The sequence below is a fragment of the Larimichthys crocea genome, chromosome VII (genome assembly GCF_000972845.2).
Source record: "Larimichthys crocea isolate SSNF chromosome VII, L_crocea_2.0, whole genome shotgun sequence".
NCBI classification, from domain to species: Eukaryota; Metazoa; Chordata; class Actinopteri; family Sciaenidae; genus Larimichthys; species Larimichthys crocea.
The window spans coordinates 26,822,759-26,837,972 of NC_040017.1; the positions used below are offsets into that span (position 1 = coordinate 26,822,759).

General features: G+C 40.3%; 2 protein-coding genes across 13 annotated transcripts in view; one reads left to right on the forward strand and one right to left on the reverse strand.

Annotated features, from left to right (window-relative positions):
* mark4b (MAP/microtubule affinity-regulating kinase 4b) overlaps positions 1-8,656 on the forward strand; it is a 46,138-nt gene extending 37,482 nt beyond the window's left edge. For 2 of the 12 annotated variants that reach the window (XM_027279945.1, XM_027279944.1), the window contains exons 17-18: positions 3,539-3,575; positions 5,421-8,656. In XM_027279945.1, coding sequence (XP_027135746.1) covers positions 3,539-3,575; positions 5,421-5,754 — 371 coding nt within the window. In that variant the 3' untranslated portion in view covers positions 5,755-8,656. The other 10 variants (XM_027279947.1, XM_027279953.1, XM_027279948.1 and 7 more) reach the window with 9 other exon arrangements.
* A 226-nt stretch (positions 8,657-8,882) lies between these two features.
* On the reverse strand, positions 8,883-13,662 carry ckmb (creatine kinase, muscle b). The gene is made up of 9 exons (XM_010751452.3): positions 13,556-13,662; positions 11,842-11,954; positions 11,499-11,595; positions 11,193-11,347; positions 10,925-11,057; positions 10,650-10,821; positions 10,128-10,251; positions 9,778-9,967; positions 8,883-9,466 (listed from the first exon to the last, which is right to left on the reverse strand). The coding sequence occupies exons 2-9, from the start codon at positions 11,932-11,934 to the stop codon at positions 9,288-9,290; spliced, it is 1,143 nt and encodes a 380-aa protein (XP_010749754.1). The 5' UTR covers positions 11,935-11,954; positions 13,556-13,662; the 3' UTR covers positions 8,883-9,287.
* Positions 13,663-15,214: the final 1,552 nt, after the last annotated feature.

The window sequence follows — 15,214 nt, forward strand, 5'->3', positions numbered from 1 at the left end:
CAAACAGTGAAGTTGGTTTATTGTTGGATTTTTAGATGTGGGTGTCCAAGTTTTCCCCTGTTACTAGACAGTTGTTTTGAATGTTAGCAGTAGGTATAATGGTCTGTGAGCTTATGTAGGCAATCACACAGACACAACTTGTTTTTAGAATAAACAACCTTATGAAGATGTGTGTGTTTGTGTGTCCCCCTGGAGTATATGGGTTTGTTTCAACTCAACTGTACTAGTCTGAGTCATGTAATCAACACCATATGTTTTCCCATTCCTGTAACAAATCAGCAGTCCTACAACTGGGCTGTGGGATCCAGGACAGACAGGAAAGGGGGGGATGGGCTTTCTTGGTGTTTTATACAAGACAAAGGGAAGTAGGTAGTGATGAGAAGTGATAAAGAGTGAGAGGTTCTGTCACTGTATTTGAGGTAAACAACATTATAAAGAGACTAGAATACACTGTAAGCACAAGACATTGCAGTCATGATTTTTAGTGATATCCACTGTGAAGTGTCAGTTTCGTCTGATCAGCAGTCCAGAATTCAATAATGTTTGCTTGGTAGTGGTAGAAGATGAATTCAACAAACAAATATTCAGATCTAGAAAGCTGAAATCTGTAGTTTGACTTCTTCTTTAAAATTACTTCAGTCATTTAATCATTGCTTGGAAATATCAATTAGTTTTCTCTCATTTCACGTATTGGTATTTTCTCTGCTGCAGCTCTGTCTACATTACTTTTCTTAACTGAGTTTAGATTACATCTCTCATTGTGATCACACAGACAACATTCACAGTGTGAACAGAAAAAAAAGGTTCTTAAAGAACCCTCAAAGTTTTGATTTGTCTGGGTAAAAAAGTGCCGTGGGTAAATATAGTTTAGTCTGCATCACTGTAGGTTCGAACCTGTGACATTAGGAGTACACAACAGTCCTCACCAGGAGCAGATGCTTGTAAGAAGTATCCCAGCACCAGTCACCCTGACTGACTGACCCAGCTTCACTGCCATTTTAAATCTGGATTAGTTATGTAACAGGGATTTATCTCTCTCTTAAACAGGGATCTTGCACAGCTCTCCCTCAAGATACAACCAGATTGTCCTGTTATACTGCTGCAAGCTTCTTTGTCTCTCACACTGTGTCTGTTTAATTTCTTCCTCTGCTCCCTTCCTCTGTCACTTTCTGCTTTTCTTTCTCTCTCCTTTCAGCCCTGCACGTCTCTCTCTGTCTCAGCCTTTATACAGATTGCACAATCTGCTACACATACTATAGTTTATACACAAATGGGCACAAAGTAAATGCACAAGAGTCTCTGCAGCCTGTTACTCATTATTTACCAAACACTTTGATAGATTTTTCCCACGATTATTCTCCCACAAAGATGTGATGCCACTTGTCTTGCTCAGAGGCATCTTGGCATCAGTTTCTGAGGGAGGAGCAAAGTGTTACTCACCGACTTTCTTTACCCAGACAAGAAAGGCAAGGTCATAATTTATATAGGACACCTCCAATTCTCCAGACGCAAAACATTTACATAATTAGTGCTTTGCAGCAGAGGACAGGCATGCATCCAAGCATATTTTCAACAGATGGCCTCAAAAGAGAAAAGTATCTAGGTAAACAATTGTGCAACTACCTATTCTTTCAGTACCATAATGTGTGTGTGAGGAACAAAGAGTTGCTGAAATGAGATTTAGCAGAAATGACCATTTTATTACCATGGGAATTATTTGGATTCCATTCATTCATAAATGCTGAGTCACACTCGAGTTATTATCTGTGCAGATTAGCCGTAATGTCTTCTTGTAGTTTAAAAGAGGTGACATATTAGACTGTGGCAGTCAAAAAGCTGAGGCACAATGTCTAAACGTGTATTTAAATCTGCAGCAGGGTCACACTAAAGTAGATTTTGTTCTAAGTAAGAAAAAAAAATCCAATGAAATCTCACTGCTAGCTCCTCCAGACCACCCCCAATTCCTGGAATAGAGATCAGGTGGCCAGGTTTGTAGGAAAGGAGGCTCGGACTACCAACTGAAAATAGCAATAGTAGCACCTAGTGGCCATGTAAGGAAAGTGCAAACTAAATGGTACCTGGCAGTCCTGTTGGGTGGAGTATATGTCCTTCAGAAGGTATTCAGATATTTACAGCCGCCATGAGCTGAGTTAAATACAATAATCAACTCTCTAAATCTGAAAGAAGGGCATATCTACATATTATATGTTCAGAAGATCCACCATTAGAGGACACAGTAGAACAAGAAACAACCCACATGACTTTTGGGTGACAATGGATGTCAGGAAAGAGACAGACAGCCGCCAGAGGTTTTATAATATGTTTTTTGTCAATGTACAGTACATAATCAGTTAATGTAATTTTGGGATCTTGTGATCTTAGATAATTATCTGTCATTACATTTATAATTGAAACCTCACATTCAGTGTTTCTCCAATGATATTCTCATTATGCTGTAGTAGAATCAAGTAATTACTAAGTTCGAGTGTACTGTAAAGGTCATACAAAACAAAACAGTTAACATTTAAACAGAAGTTATGAAATGTAGGCACAAAGACTAAATAAAAGGTGTATATCAAAGGTTTTAGTGGTTGCAGTGAAGGTCTTACTGTTATGTAAAAGGAAAAAGAACTTGTTAAAACAATTGTACATTTTATGTAGTGTTCCTCATATTGTCCCTCAAGAGATGCTGTAGTCTCTTAAAAGACAAATCTTACAAATGTTATTCTCACGTCTTAAAGTGATATTAAGCAGTGAAGCTGTAAAGACCTGGCTCTCTTCTCTAGAGTCACTCCCTCTTCATTTGTTTATCCTTCTCATTTGTTTTGTTGGTGACGTTGACATTTTGTTGTTTCCCATCCATCCAGGGACGTGCACAGACATTTTGAAGGGGCAGTTGCCCTTACCTGAAAAAATAACCATAACCCCGTTGTCCATATGTTAACCAGCTATCCAAACATGACACATGGAGATTTTTATTCACAGGGTATCCTATTGATTATACTGTCGTTGATCATTTCTACATCTTCAAAAGACTAGCGCCCTCACAGCGGCAACAATATCAAGTTTAGATGCTACAATGTCACAGGATAGAGGGAATAGGACATCCCTTTGCATCACCTATTGTATGGATCTTGGCCACGTCATCTCTGTTTGATAGAAGTTTGGATGATACCAATTTAATTCATTCTGACTTAAGCATTAATGGGCTTTTTGTTATGGGACCTCAGCAGCAACAACAAAACATTTATTTTGCTCCAGGGGGGCAGCGCAACCATAGAAGGCAAACGGGCTGTAGCTCGGCCTTGTGCACGTCCTTGCATTCATGTTCCAGTGTAGTAAGTGTAGGTTGGTGATGATCCATCTGTGGTTTGAAGATGAGTTGTCATGTTCTGTGTTGTGACTGGTTGACGTGGATTGATTGACAAAGCCCTGCTGCTTCTTGGTGTATTAAAACATAAAAGGGGTGGGTTTGGTGAGAAAACATTGGCCGATTGATTCCTAACAGATACGTTTGTCTTCTTCTTGAGGGTCACAGACGAACCTGAGAGAATCAGCAGATCTCCGGTCACAAGGTGAGTACGCATTTCCATTTTTCCAACACTGACAATCAAAGAGCAGAATAGAGCAGATAGAATAATGTTAAATTTTATGTCTCAGCAGCAATCTACTTTTCTTAATTTATCCATCAATTTATCATGTACTTAAACAATGTTAAAGGCCTTCAAATTCTTTAGTGAGACTCATCAACAGCTGTAGTTATGAAGTAGTATGACTGTTGTAGCACTTTTTAATCTGTAAGTAAAATACATTAACAAGGATTTGTTGAATACAGTAAACCACTGTGTTCCCACTGCAGCTGTAAATGTTTTCATATTCAGGTGCGCCTGAAGCCTGATGTTTTTCTTCTGATCAGAAGTCTACTCTTCTTCTTATACACAAGTCACACATGAGATGCATTACATGTCCAGCACAGATCCTGGACCATGCAACTCACATGTTCACGCTAAAATCTATTTATTTTTGTGACTATTATTTTTAATAAATGTTTTTCTTTCATGTGGAGCTCAAGGAGGACTCAAGGAAATACAATAAAATAGATTTGAAACTGCTCATACAGAGAACGGGCACTGTGTGGTCAATTACCTGAATACATTCTCATTAAAGTAGAAAAAGTATGTATACTCCTCTGTCTGTTGATTCACATCAAGAACTTTCGAATGGCTTTATACACCCTGCACACATACCCCATATACCTGTGCACCCATGGCTGCACAGAGATGCATGGCTTTTCACTCTACATGGAGACCCGTTATACACAACAGTACACAGAAACTTAAATATCCAGTTTATCCAAATATTTACTATTGCAGAGAGACGATGATGAAGATGATTAGATTAAAGCTGCATACAATAACACAAATTAACAATGGAAATTACATATTTTATACTTATTTTCAGCTATTAATGGTTTAATTTCAGTTACATACCAAAACATCTATGGACAGTCACAACATTTCCAAGGCTTGTGAGACATAGATTTCTAGTCCTGTTCATCTCTTGTGCTCTAATCTTAATTATACTATAATTTTTCAGAGTTATCAGTTTGAGCTTATCAGTTTGTCTTGTGTACTTCCTCTCAGCCTCAACTGCTTCAGCCCAGTCTCAGGTTAAAAGCAGCAGGTAAACCAGTAGCACCAGGCTAACATTAGACAACAGACTGTGGTGTGACCATAGAGGCTAATGGCTCCTTGTGGTAGATGATGCCTGTGGGTAGAACCCTGAGCTTTTGATATAAAGAAAAAAAGGAAGTATAATTTTTAATTGTGTCTTAATCCCTGAAAGTCTTTATTCTCACCAGCAGGTTGATGTTTTAAGATTTTGTGTTGTTTGTTGTTTTGTGTGATTCTAGTAATCGGTATTTAATGAATTTATCAGTATAGTAAGTTATTATTTCTATACATTACAAACTGACATGACGAACAAATGAAATAAATGAATTATCAATCACAGCTTGACCCATGTCTCACATAACCATTCATTTGAGGTGCGTTTGATTTACATATCCTTTTGGTGTTGTACCTCTCTGTATAGTTTGAGTACAGAGATGTTAGAAAATACACCTCAGTGTGACCCAGGTAACTATGTAGAAATGTAAAAATCCAACAATATATTATATTAATATTTGTTCTTCTCCTCCCCCCTCCCCTAACATCTCATACATTCATGTTCATACAACCACACATTCACTCACATTCATGCTCCTGTGATCTGCCCTTGCACCTCTCTCTTCTCTCCATGTTTATTAACCCCATCCTGCACCTGTAAACATCCCCTCCACCTCGCTCTGTCCTTTTTGATTTAAACCTCCCTACATTTCCTCCTGTATCCTCTTCTTGCATCGTCCCCTCCCTTTCCAGTCGCCATCTATCTGGGCATCAGAAAGCGGCCGAGCCCCGGACCCCCCGATGCGGCTGGGATGTGAGGGTGCGGAGCCCCCGCGATCCGGCCGAGGTGGTGCTAGCGCTGCGTGAGGCGGCGCAGGGCTGTGGCTGCCAGGTCCACCTGGCCGGACCTTTCCTCCTGTCCTGCACCCACGGAGCAGCCGGCGCCCGTGTGGCCTTCGAGGCCGAGGTCTGCCAGCTGCCCAGCGGGCTGGGCCAGAGCAGCGGTGTGAGGTTCAAGCGCCTGTGGGGGGCACCGTTAGCCTTTAGAGACATCGCCACCAAAGTGTCCAAGGAGCTGGAGCTCTGAGGGCAACAGGAGGCGGGGCAGATTGATGACAGACAGGACAAGTTGATGCATGAGGAGGGAAGAGGAGGAGGAGGAACAGTGAGGCAGAAAGCATCACCTCCTCCTCATCATCCCTGGGCTCCACCTCATCTGATGCGGCTAGCGATGCCTCGCCTCCGCCAAAGACCCTCTTCTTCTGATGCCACCAATCACAGCCAGACAAACTGATGCACAGACACGGATAGACCGCCATCGGCAGACTTATGATGACCCTTGACCTTGGAGCTGTCAGTGACCTACGACCCCTGCTTAAAACACGCTGCCACCTCCATATGATGTGAGCCCATGGAGTCAAACAGTCTGTTTCTGTTTGTTAGTTTTATTTTTTCATGTTTTCTGATAAGGATAGTGTTGCAGACAATGACGGAGATTGATAATTCTGTTGTTGTTGTCATTGTTTTTCCTATTGTATCATATTTGTCATCATTCCTTTTTAAAGAGCTGCTATTTAAAGAAATGTTTTTTTGTGTATTAAGTTTATGTTCTTTCTTCAGTGCTTTTAAACTGGGCAGAAGTTTGACATCTGTTGTCCTTGGCAGCAGACGTCACATCTTTAGGAAGCGAGGGCGCAGTCTGACCTCCAGCCTCTAGAGGGAGACATGCAGAAATGCAGATACTTGTGAGACTGAATGAAGCATTACAGCCTTTCTGCCCATAGATTCATAATGCCCATTTTACTGCTCACTTGGGATTTTGATGTTTGTTTGTACCATAATTGGTAAAATGTTGCTTCTCTACCTGCTATCCATACTGAAGTCTCTACTGTGTGTCGATAGCTGGCAGGTGAGCTGTTTACAGGTGAGCAGAGCTGCCTAGTGAAAAAGGATAACCTGATTATGAGTGTATACCCACCTATCCCCATTTGTCCCCTTGCTACCTTTACTAACGAGCAAAAAATGTAAAATTACATAATTACACAATTTGTTGGTAAAAATACAAAGTAGAAAAAATTTTCTGCCAGCTGAAAAAAAACTGGATTAAATTTTTATTATTATATTTACTTAACTGGAGTTTCTGATCTGGAGTTGAATGTTTGCTGGCAGAAAGAGCCACTTTACATGAATTTACTTGAAATGCCTCAGCAGGTTTAGTTCATTTAAAGATTCAAATTAAAATTGATTATTCTAATTTAACTATTTGTTCAAGTCAGTTAAACTAAACTACCTTTTTTACCCCTAGCCACATATCGTGCACTGAGTGCCCAGAACAGATTATATTTATGCCACAAATGGTGAAATAGACTCACCCATTGCATTTGATTACTGGTCAAATTATTTGAAATGTAACACAATATGATGAACAGATTTTCACTTCTCTTCCCCCAAAGGCAGACATTTAAAAACCTGATCCGACATGAAGCTGAAGCCTTTACTCGATCATTATCAAACCGTTTTTCTCTTCAGATTCGAATCCCAGGAAAGTGTGTTTTTAAACCTTTAACCTTTTTTATAATAATTTGGTCTCTTCTTTCAAAAACATTTTTCTCATACATGATTAGAGTAGCTCATACTGGTTTAGAATAAATGGAGGAGTAGGTTGCTCTGGTAGCACTTTGGCAAAACAATATTACAGTCGCCATCGCTTTCCTTAAATGTAGTGCAATACAGCCACAAAGCCAAGAATCAAGACTTGAATACACATTGATTAACACCTAATAGGGCTCTGTTTGATTTATTTTTTTAATTTTTGATATTGTGAATTTGTTCTTAAGATCATTGAGCACTTTTTTTTAGTCAGGATTGCATTTGACTGTTCTGGCAGATTAATTTGTATTTTTTGTTTGTAAATTTTTAAAAGCCGCATTGTCTCACACGTTTAAAGCCCACTGAAGTGAATAGTTGATATTCTAAATGCCTTTTCTTTATTTTTACTTAAACTTCTTGGCATCGTTCTGGAGTGATGATTTCAGGTTTTCAGGTAGAGGTGCTGTTTGGTTTCAGTTATGCCACAAAGCCATGTGGTACCACATTTCTGAAAAAACAACAAAAGTTTTGTCCACTGTTATTTGCATTCATTTTTTACGTCCATAACATTTTTGATAGATAGAGACTTCAATCAGACTGCAGCACTGCTAAAACGTCGATGACTGTTGACCAATCAGTTTCCATGTATTACTGTAGGAGGTGTATGACTGTTAACCAATCAGACTCCTGTCTTATCAAGCCACTGTATAATTTCAAAGCATGTGACATGCGCAGTGATGAGGCAGTATTTTCAGATCAGAATGACCTTGAATGACCTTTTGACAAATTGGATTCTCTGATTTTCTTTTATAAAAACTCATTACAAAACAAAGCTACAAAGATTCAACAGAAATAGTCCACCAAGTCCTCCATTGATCATATATTAACACTGACGACTCCAAATTCAAAAGGTTGTTGTACTTGTATTGTAACTCTATAAAGCCAAGCAATTATAACTTGTACTTCTGAAGTATGCAGCATCTAACAAAACACATGTATACAGTAAAAGGAAAAGTTAGATGATACAGCAGATTTGTGATCTTTACGGCTGTGAAGGTCTACAGGAATTTCTGTTTAATGGGAGATTTCAGCCGCAGCAGGTCTCCACCACTGTCTGAACATGTGAAGCTGTGATTTAGGGCTAGTTTTTATTTTGTTTAGTTTTTTTGTGCGCGCGTGTGTGTGTTCAACTGGGCCTCACTCTCTGAACCTGTTCTGTAGATACAGTTAGGGCCACGCTTTAAGGCTACAGTTCTGTTGTATAGTGTGTTTGAAGCCGTTGCTGTTATCAACATAACTTAACTTATGGGCTGAAATTACAGAAATGATCGACCTGCAATCCTGCATGTCTCCTAGGAAATAATGTGTGACACAAAAATAAAGACTTTCAACCTCTTTCATATTTCATGTCTTTTTTTCCCCTCTCTCTGGAATGGATTTAATGTCTTTGGCTTTGACTGTTGAATTGATTTGTGTGTGTGTGTGTCTAGAGAAAGCTAAGGATTATGTTTACACACATTTGAAAATGTACTGTATCTGTTCATGTAAGCACTGCACGCATCACAGCCAGTCTGTAGTTGCAAAAGATCCACTTGTGATACAACATAAAGAAAACATGAGAGAAGGTTTGATTGTTACATGGGGCATAATTTAATTGTCCAGTTATATTTTACAACCAAAAAAAAAAATTTCTTTCAGTGTGTATACATAGCCACGACCAGACTATGCACGGATTGATCCCAGGATGTTACAGAGGAAATGGGAAGAAAGATGATTAAAGTGACAGTGAATTAGAAAGAGGAACCAAATAAAAGGCAGGAAAGGAAAGGATAAGTGAGGTTAACAGAAATAAGTAAGAAAGGAAGGAGCAGAGAGAAAAGTGGAGTGTCTTCTTGATGGAAAGAAGTAGGCAGAAAGTAGCCAGTTGGCCGAAACCAGTAAAATAACTTTACAACAAGGCTACCTGTTCATTTTTTATAATATAAAAAAACAAACACAGACAGTCATTCAGTCATTGGTTGTCTGTCCACTTTACTTCTGGGCAGGGATCATGCCATCGATGGCCTCTCCCTTCTCGAGCTTCTTCTCCATCTCAATCATCAGCTTGACACCATCAACCACCAGCTGGACCTGGTCCACCTCAGAGGAGCCCAGACGGTCAGCGTTGGAGATGTCAAACACACCACCGACGGAGGCTGTGTCCACACCACCTGGAGGAAAAAGAAGGGGAGAAGAGTAAGTCCTCTGCCTGAAGTGCAGTAGCAGTGTGAGGAGATACTGCCTCCAGATTATCACCAGAGATACATGATATCCACAAATAGAAGAATTTTGTTAGAGGCAAAAATATAATAGTCACATCGCCTGAACTAAACTTTATACTTTGGATAAGAAATTGTGACTCCTTTCTACCACAAGTACATTTATAATGCTGCTAACTGAAACAAATACTGGAGGTCATACAAAATAATAGGTTTAACTGTGGAATTCATTAATGATAGTATTTTTTGTCTTCTTTTAGTACCTGTGCCACGCTTCTGCAGACGCAGCCTGGTCAGGATCTCCTCGAACTTGGCGTGTGTGCTGAGCTTGGGCAGCTTGACGTGCACACCACCACGCAGACCAGTTCCCAGGTTAGAGGGGCAGGTCAGGACGTAACCCAGATGCTCGTTCCACATGAAGCCACGGCCGTGCTTCTTGAAGATCTCCTCAATCTGACCAGTGAAGAGGAAAGAAAATAATAATAATGCATGATTAGATTAGACGGAGGTCACTAAACTCTAGCTCTGTGAACAATTAACAATTTTCACTATAAAACTGTCTGTATAACTGTGTATTTATGTGACATTACATATACATAATTTCATGCATTACCTTCTGCAGGCCAACGCAGAAGCGTCTGAAGACCTCCTTCATGTTGCCGCCCAACTGCATGGAGATGACACGCAGGTGATCCTCCTCGTTCACCCAGACCAAGAAGCTCTTGGCATCGTTGTGCCTGGAGGAAGAAAATCACATATTCACATATAGGACAGACATATGTGTACGAGCCAGTTATTTCATTCTACAATGATGGAAACAATTTACTATGAAATGTGAAAGTAAACATTTAACCCTGATTAACACACTAACCCTGATAATGATAATAATCTGAGCTGCACAGTGGTGCATTTACAGGATGTCAAGCCACTGTAAGAGGCAGTGTATGCTGCAGCTGTGCTTTGGTATGCATGACACACTTTAACAGATGTTTGAAAAGAGGAATAATCGGGATTGTCATATTGCAGCTAAAGGCTGACTTAAGAAGAGCAGATGGGAGATTTTCTAAACTGAGAGAATCACAATAAAGTCTTATTTGTAGTGAGATTTCATTATGTGTGTCTATTTGTCTCTCACCAGATGCCTCTGCCATCGGGCCAGTCACGGGCCATACCAGCGCAGGTCAGCAGGGGAGACACGGGCTTGTCAAACAGGAAGTGATCAGCGATCAGCTGCTCCTGCTCGGCATCAGTCATGCCGTCCAGGGGGTAGTACTTTCCCTTGAACTCACCCTCCAGGCTGGCGAGGGCTGTGAGGAAAGAACCAATGAATGTAGACAGAGAAAAGGAGTCAGCCTCTGATGCATGTACTAAAAACACAAGATTAAATTTTGTCATATGTTTAACATTCACCCTCAATGGACATCTTCTCAATGGCTCTGCGCTCTCCGCGGCTGTTGTGGGGGGGCAGGGTGAATCCCTTGATGCTACGGCCGGTACGAACACGGCTGGACAGCACATAGTTGGGGTCCAGGTCATCACCACCCTGAGAAAAAAGAAAAAAAACATCAGATACATTATTGTTATATTGTTGCCAGCAGGTTGTACAAAGGGTTCAATGTCCTTCCTTCTTTAAGCTGTGCTGTGCAACAATACAATCATGTGTGTCTTGACTCCTCACCTTCAGGTTCTCGAAGTTCAGGTCGGTCTTGTGCTTGTCGGTGGGCTTGTATCCACCGTGACGGTCGGAGATGATTGGGTCCAGCAGATCCTTGAAGAACTCGTAGGACTCCTCATCACCAGCAACGCAGCCGACGGTCATGATGAAGGGGTGACCTTGAGGAGAAGGTTGGTAACATTGTTAGCTAGTTCAACTTTATATAATCATGACTCAAATTTAGCTACATAGTGTTGGCTCCAGATCATTTATGTCTCCCTCTTCGCTGCTGTGTGTTAATCTCTATGTTGATGATTTGCTCGTTCTTACCAGGGTTGTCAACACCAGTCTGGATGACGTCATCCACGGTGAAGCCACTGGGGGTGGACTTGCCTCTCAGCTTGCCATAGATCTCCTTGGTCAGCACCTACAGCGGATGACACCCAGTACAGGTCAATGATGATACAGTCAAATGATTTCCTCTGTCAAGTCTTTTAAGTTGTGCTATGTGACAATAAAGTATCATAAAATCTCCGCAAAAGCAACAATGAAAATATTTTTGTTTTAAATAACTTGTCATGCTTTTCTAAAGATAACATGCTGAAAGTTATTGGTATCGGATGTGTGTCGGGGTGTGTGGTCATGGATAGACACATCACAGGAGGATTTGTACCTTGGCCATGTGGTTGTTGTGCAGGGAGAGATCGGGGTACTCCTCATCCACGGAGAACTTCATTTTGTAGTCATTGTGGCAGTTCTTTGCCATGGCTGCGATTCTTACTCCGTCTAAAAAGGGACAAAAAAAGAAGACAAGAGGTTATTTCTAAGAATCTGCAATGCTTGTAGACTCGTATGGTGAAACTTCAGTATAAAAGAAGATAATTATGAGCTATTTTATAGACTTTTCTTATCGGCTATATTTGTTTGTCAAGTATAATTTGTTGTGTCCTTGTTGAGGCAATACAACAAGAAATCCAGCATAATGATCCAGTGAATACCATTTTTCTTTTCTGGAATTTCCCCAAGCTTTTCAAGTGTCTTCTCTATGAGTCTTCTGGTGAAGAGAAGACACCTTCTCATTCTGTAGCTCTTTCTTTTTTTTAACCGTCTCCCTCTCTCTCTGTCAGCTGTGCTGTCTACATGCTTTTCTCCCCGCTTTCCTGCCTGTCGCACTCTCTCACCACCTGTCTCCCCTTCACACTGCAGATTATTAATAGTATGGCTGTGCCCCCTGGTGTCCCCCACCTCTCCAATCTCTGCAGGCAGTCACATTTCTAGTTTCTAGCACATTATGATAAATGACTTTCTCTTCTCTCCCATTTCACTCAGCCTCAGACAAATGCAAACGTATATAATACATAGGTACAGAGCAAAAGTACCAGAAGCAATAAAACCTTTGAAGAGATTTGAAAAAGATTTTTTAAGACTGAAAATTGCACAAAAATGCTTTAAAAAATACAAAAACTGCAAGTGATTAAATAAATTGGTCTTATGACATAGTTTAGTTTTATAATGTGTACAATGTCATGATGTCCTATAAATTTGAATTAAACTGAAAGTCTCTAAAAAAGTATATTCTTACAGCCACACATCTCAGATTTGAAACTTATTGATCTGGTACTTCAGTACTAGATCAAAACATAAATGACTCTAATACCATTTTCTAAAATCTGAGCAAAAATCCTCAAATCTACAGCTGCAGAATCAGTCGGAATAGACATGAGGAGTCAAGAATAGATTTACAACTGCCTTCATAGCCTTCATCATTCTGTATCTATTTACAAGCTGATCTCTCTCTCGCTCAGAGGTCAAATCTCCTTCAGTTGCTTGAGGTGTAGTTGATTAATGACACCTGGTACATGGAAAGGTCAAAGCATCGCGTGACTGTCAGATGGCTCCACAAATTCCATGACCAAATCAAGCGCTCCTAAACTATTCAAAGTCACACTCGAAGCCTGCCCTGCTTGTGTCAGCAACAGCTGTCAAATAGTCACAACTGTTCCAGTGACACTAAATCACCTTATAATGTAACTATCCTTTTATCAGAAGACGAGTACCACACAGGCCAAGAAACCAAGAGTATCAAGTCTTTCAAAAAAAAAAGTTTCACTATTGTGTGTACAAGAATAATCAGAGGTGATCAGAGAGATTTTAGAAGATTCCGTATCCAAAAAATATGTGCAAAGCTTTAGAGGAATCCAAGACAAAAATGCGAGAAGAGAAAAACTTTTCCTGGCTCCAGAGTTCACCAATGGAGGAATCTGACAGATATTTGGTTAAAATGGTTTGGTCATGGACAGGTATTCCATACTTATATGGACAAATCACTACAACCTTTCCCATGGATTTACCAAAAGACTGACTAAGCCATTGTTTTGCTTTTTTACCTGCTTAGGAGAAAAGGAAAGAGGTAACAGATCCCGGGATCAAGTCCTGTCCACCAAATGTAGGGGTTGCCCAACTCTGCCAGGTGATGGACTAAAGCTTTTATACCCAGACCTCTGTCCCTATTGGCTGACTAGAGTGGGGGTCTCCTCATTTGATTGGCTACAAGGGGTCTTCTGTGCCCGGGTGAGTTTCTAAAAGGCAAGAACCAACATCACACAACACTCGAGACGAGAGACAGGACAACAGCTGCAGCGGTCCAACCTTTCACCTTCTGCCTGCTGGTAGCTGATTCATAGCAGCTTGCAGGACAGAGCAGTGGTGGACAGGAGGGTACAAAAGCACATGCATGCTCCCCCTACATTATATATTAGATGCATGATGCACACACGAGAGTAAATGTAGAAATTACTTCAGTTCTTCCTACAATGGAAACATTACAGAGTTTCAGTTATTACAGAGTCTAAATGTTAAAACCAGAATTTCATGCAATGGAAAGAAGATTCCAGTAAAAAAAATACACATGTCAAATATGTACTGTAGAGTAGAATTATAATTAAAAAGAGAGTAAGTACGGTTGTTAAGTATGCTAAATAATAATGCATATCTTTGCTGATATTTACTATGATTTAAATTACTTCCAGTGGAGAGGGTGACAGTGTGCAGCTTTAAGTTTTCACTTGGTTAATTTATGGATGCAGGTGGATTATTTGGACACATAGTGCTGGCATACATATCTATATCTATATATATATGCACATGTACTGTACTGATTCTCCCCTCTGTGTTTCAAACCGGTTCCCTGTAAGTTGAAGAAGCAGAGTAACCTCAGTTCTGTCAGCCATCATATTTAGGAGTTAAAATAACCACTTTGTCTTCGATTACATCATCGTAACATCCACGATCACAGATTGGATTACACCGAGCAATGTCCCTCTCACCTACCAATTTGCTAAGTGGAGATGTCTGCATGTGTGAGTTTAAGATATGCATTACTGCTCCCTGTATAAAATGTCAGGTAGTGGTGCATAGTGACAGGCTGTCCAAACTTCCAGCATATTTTTATACCAAAATGTGAGTATTTGTAAGTTTTACAGCTTTCTCAGCATGTCTTGTCCTGTATGTGTCTTCCTCATGTTTAGTCTGGGCTCAGAGAAGGTTATACTCTGAGATCTGAGTCCAGCTCCTTACTGTATGAGTACCAGTGTGATTATGTGATCCCCCCCCCCCTCCTCACTGGAAATGTGATAGACCGTAACAGACCATAGCACAGTAATCAACCCACAGACAGATATTAAATCATGTGACAAAGTACAAATTGCTGAGTGGCACTTAGAGAAGCTGTGACGCAGACAAAAGTCTCATATAAGATTCAGGTTCCCCTAAAACAGAAAAGTCAGATATTATGGAGACTTTATGACAGTGTTTCATAACAATGCATACTGTCATATTCATAACAAAAGATAAATTACAACAGATTATAAAGATCTCTTAGAAAACTGTAACATCACTCCCTTTACATACATGACAAACGATGATTAAGTGTGTGTGTGAAGTCTGGAGCTGCCCATAGTGTGCGTGAATGTGAGCATGAATGGTTGTTTGTCTGTGTGTGTCAGAGAGACAAACTATGTATCTCCTGGGATGAAATGGCGGCGTGT

Coding starts and splice junctions, on each gene's coding strand:
- ckmb (XM_010751452.3), bottom strand. CDS start 11,934: ATGGCAAAGAACTGCCACAATGACTACAAAATGAAGTTCTCCGTGGAT. Junction 10,822..10,924: donor TGAGAAGATGTCCATTGAGG/GTGAATGTTAAA, acceptor CTTTCCTCACAG/CCCTCGCCAGCCTGGAGGGT. Junction 9,467..9,777: donor TCTGCAGAAGCGTGGCACAG/GTACTAAAAGAA, acceptor TTTTTCCTCCAG/GTGGTGTGGACACAGCCTCC.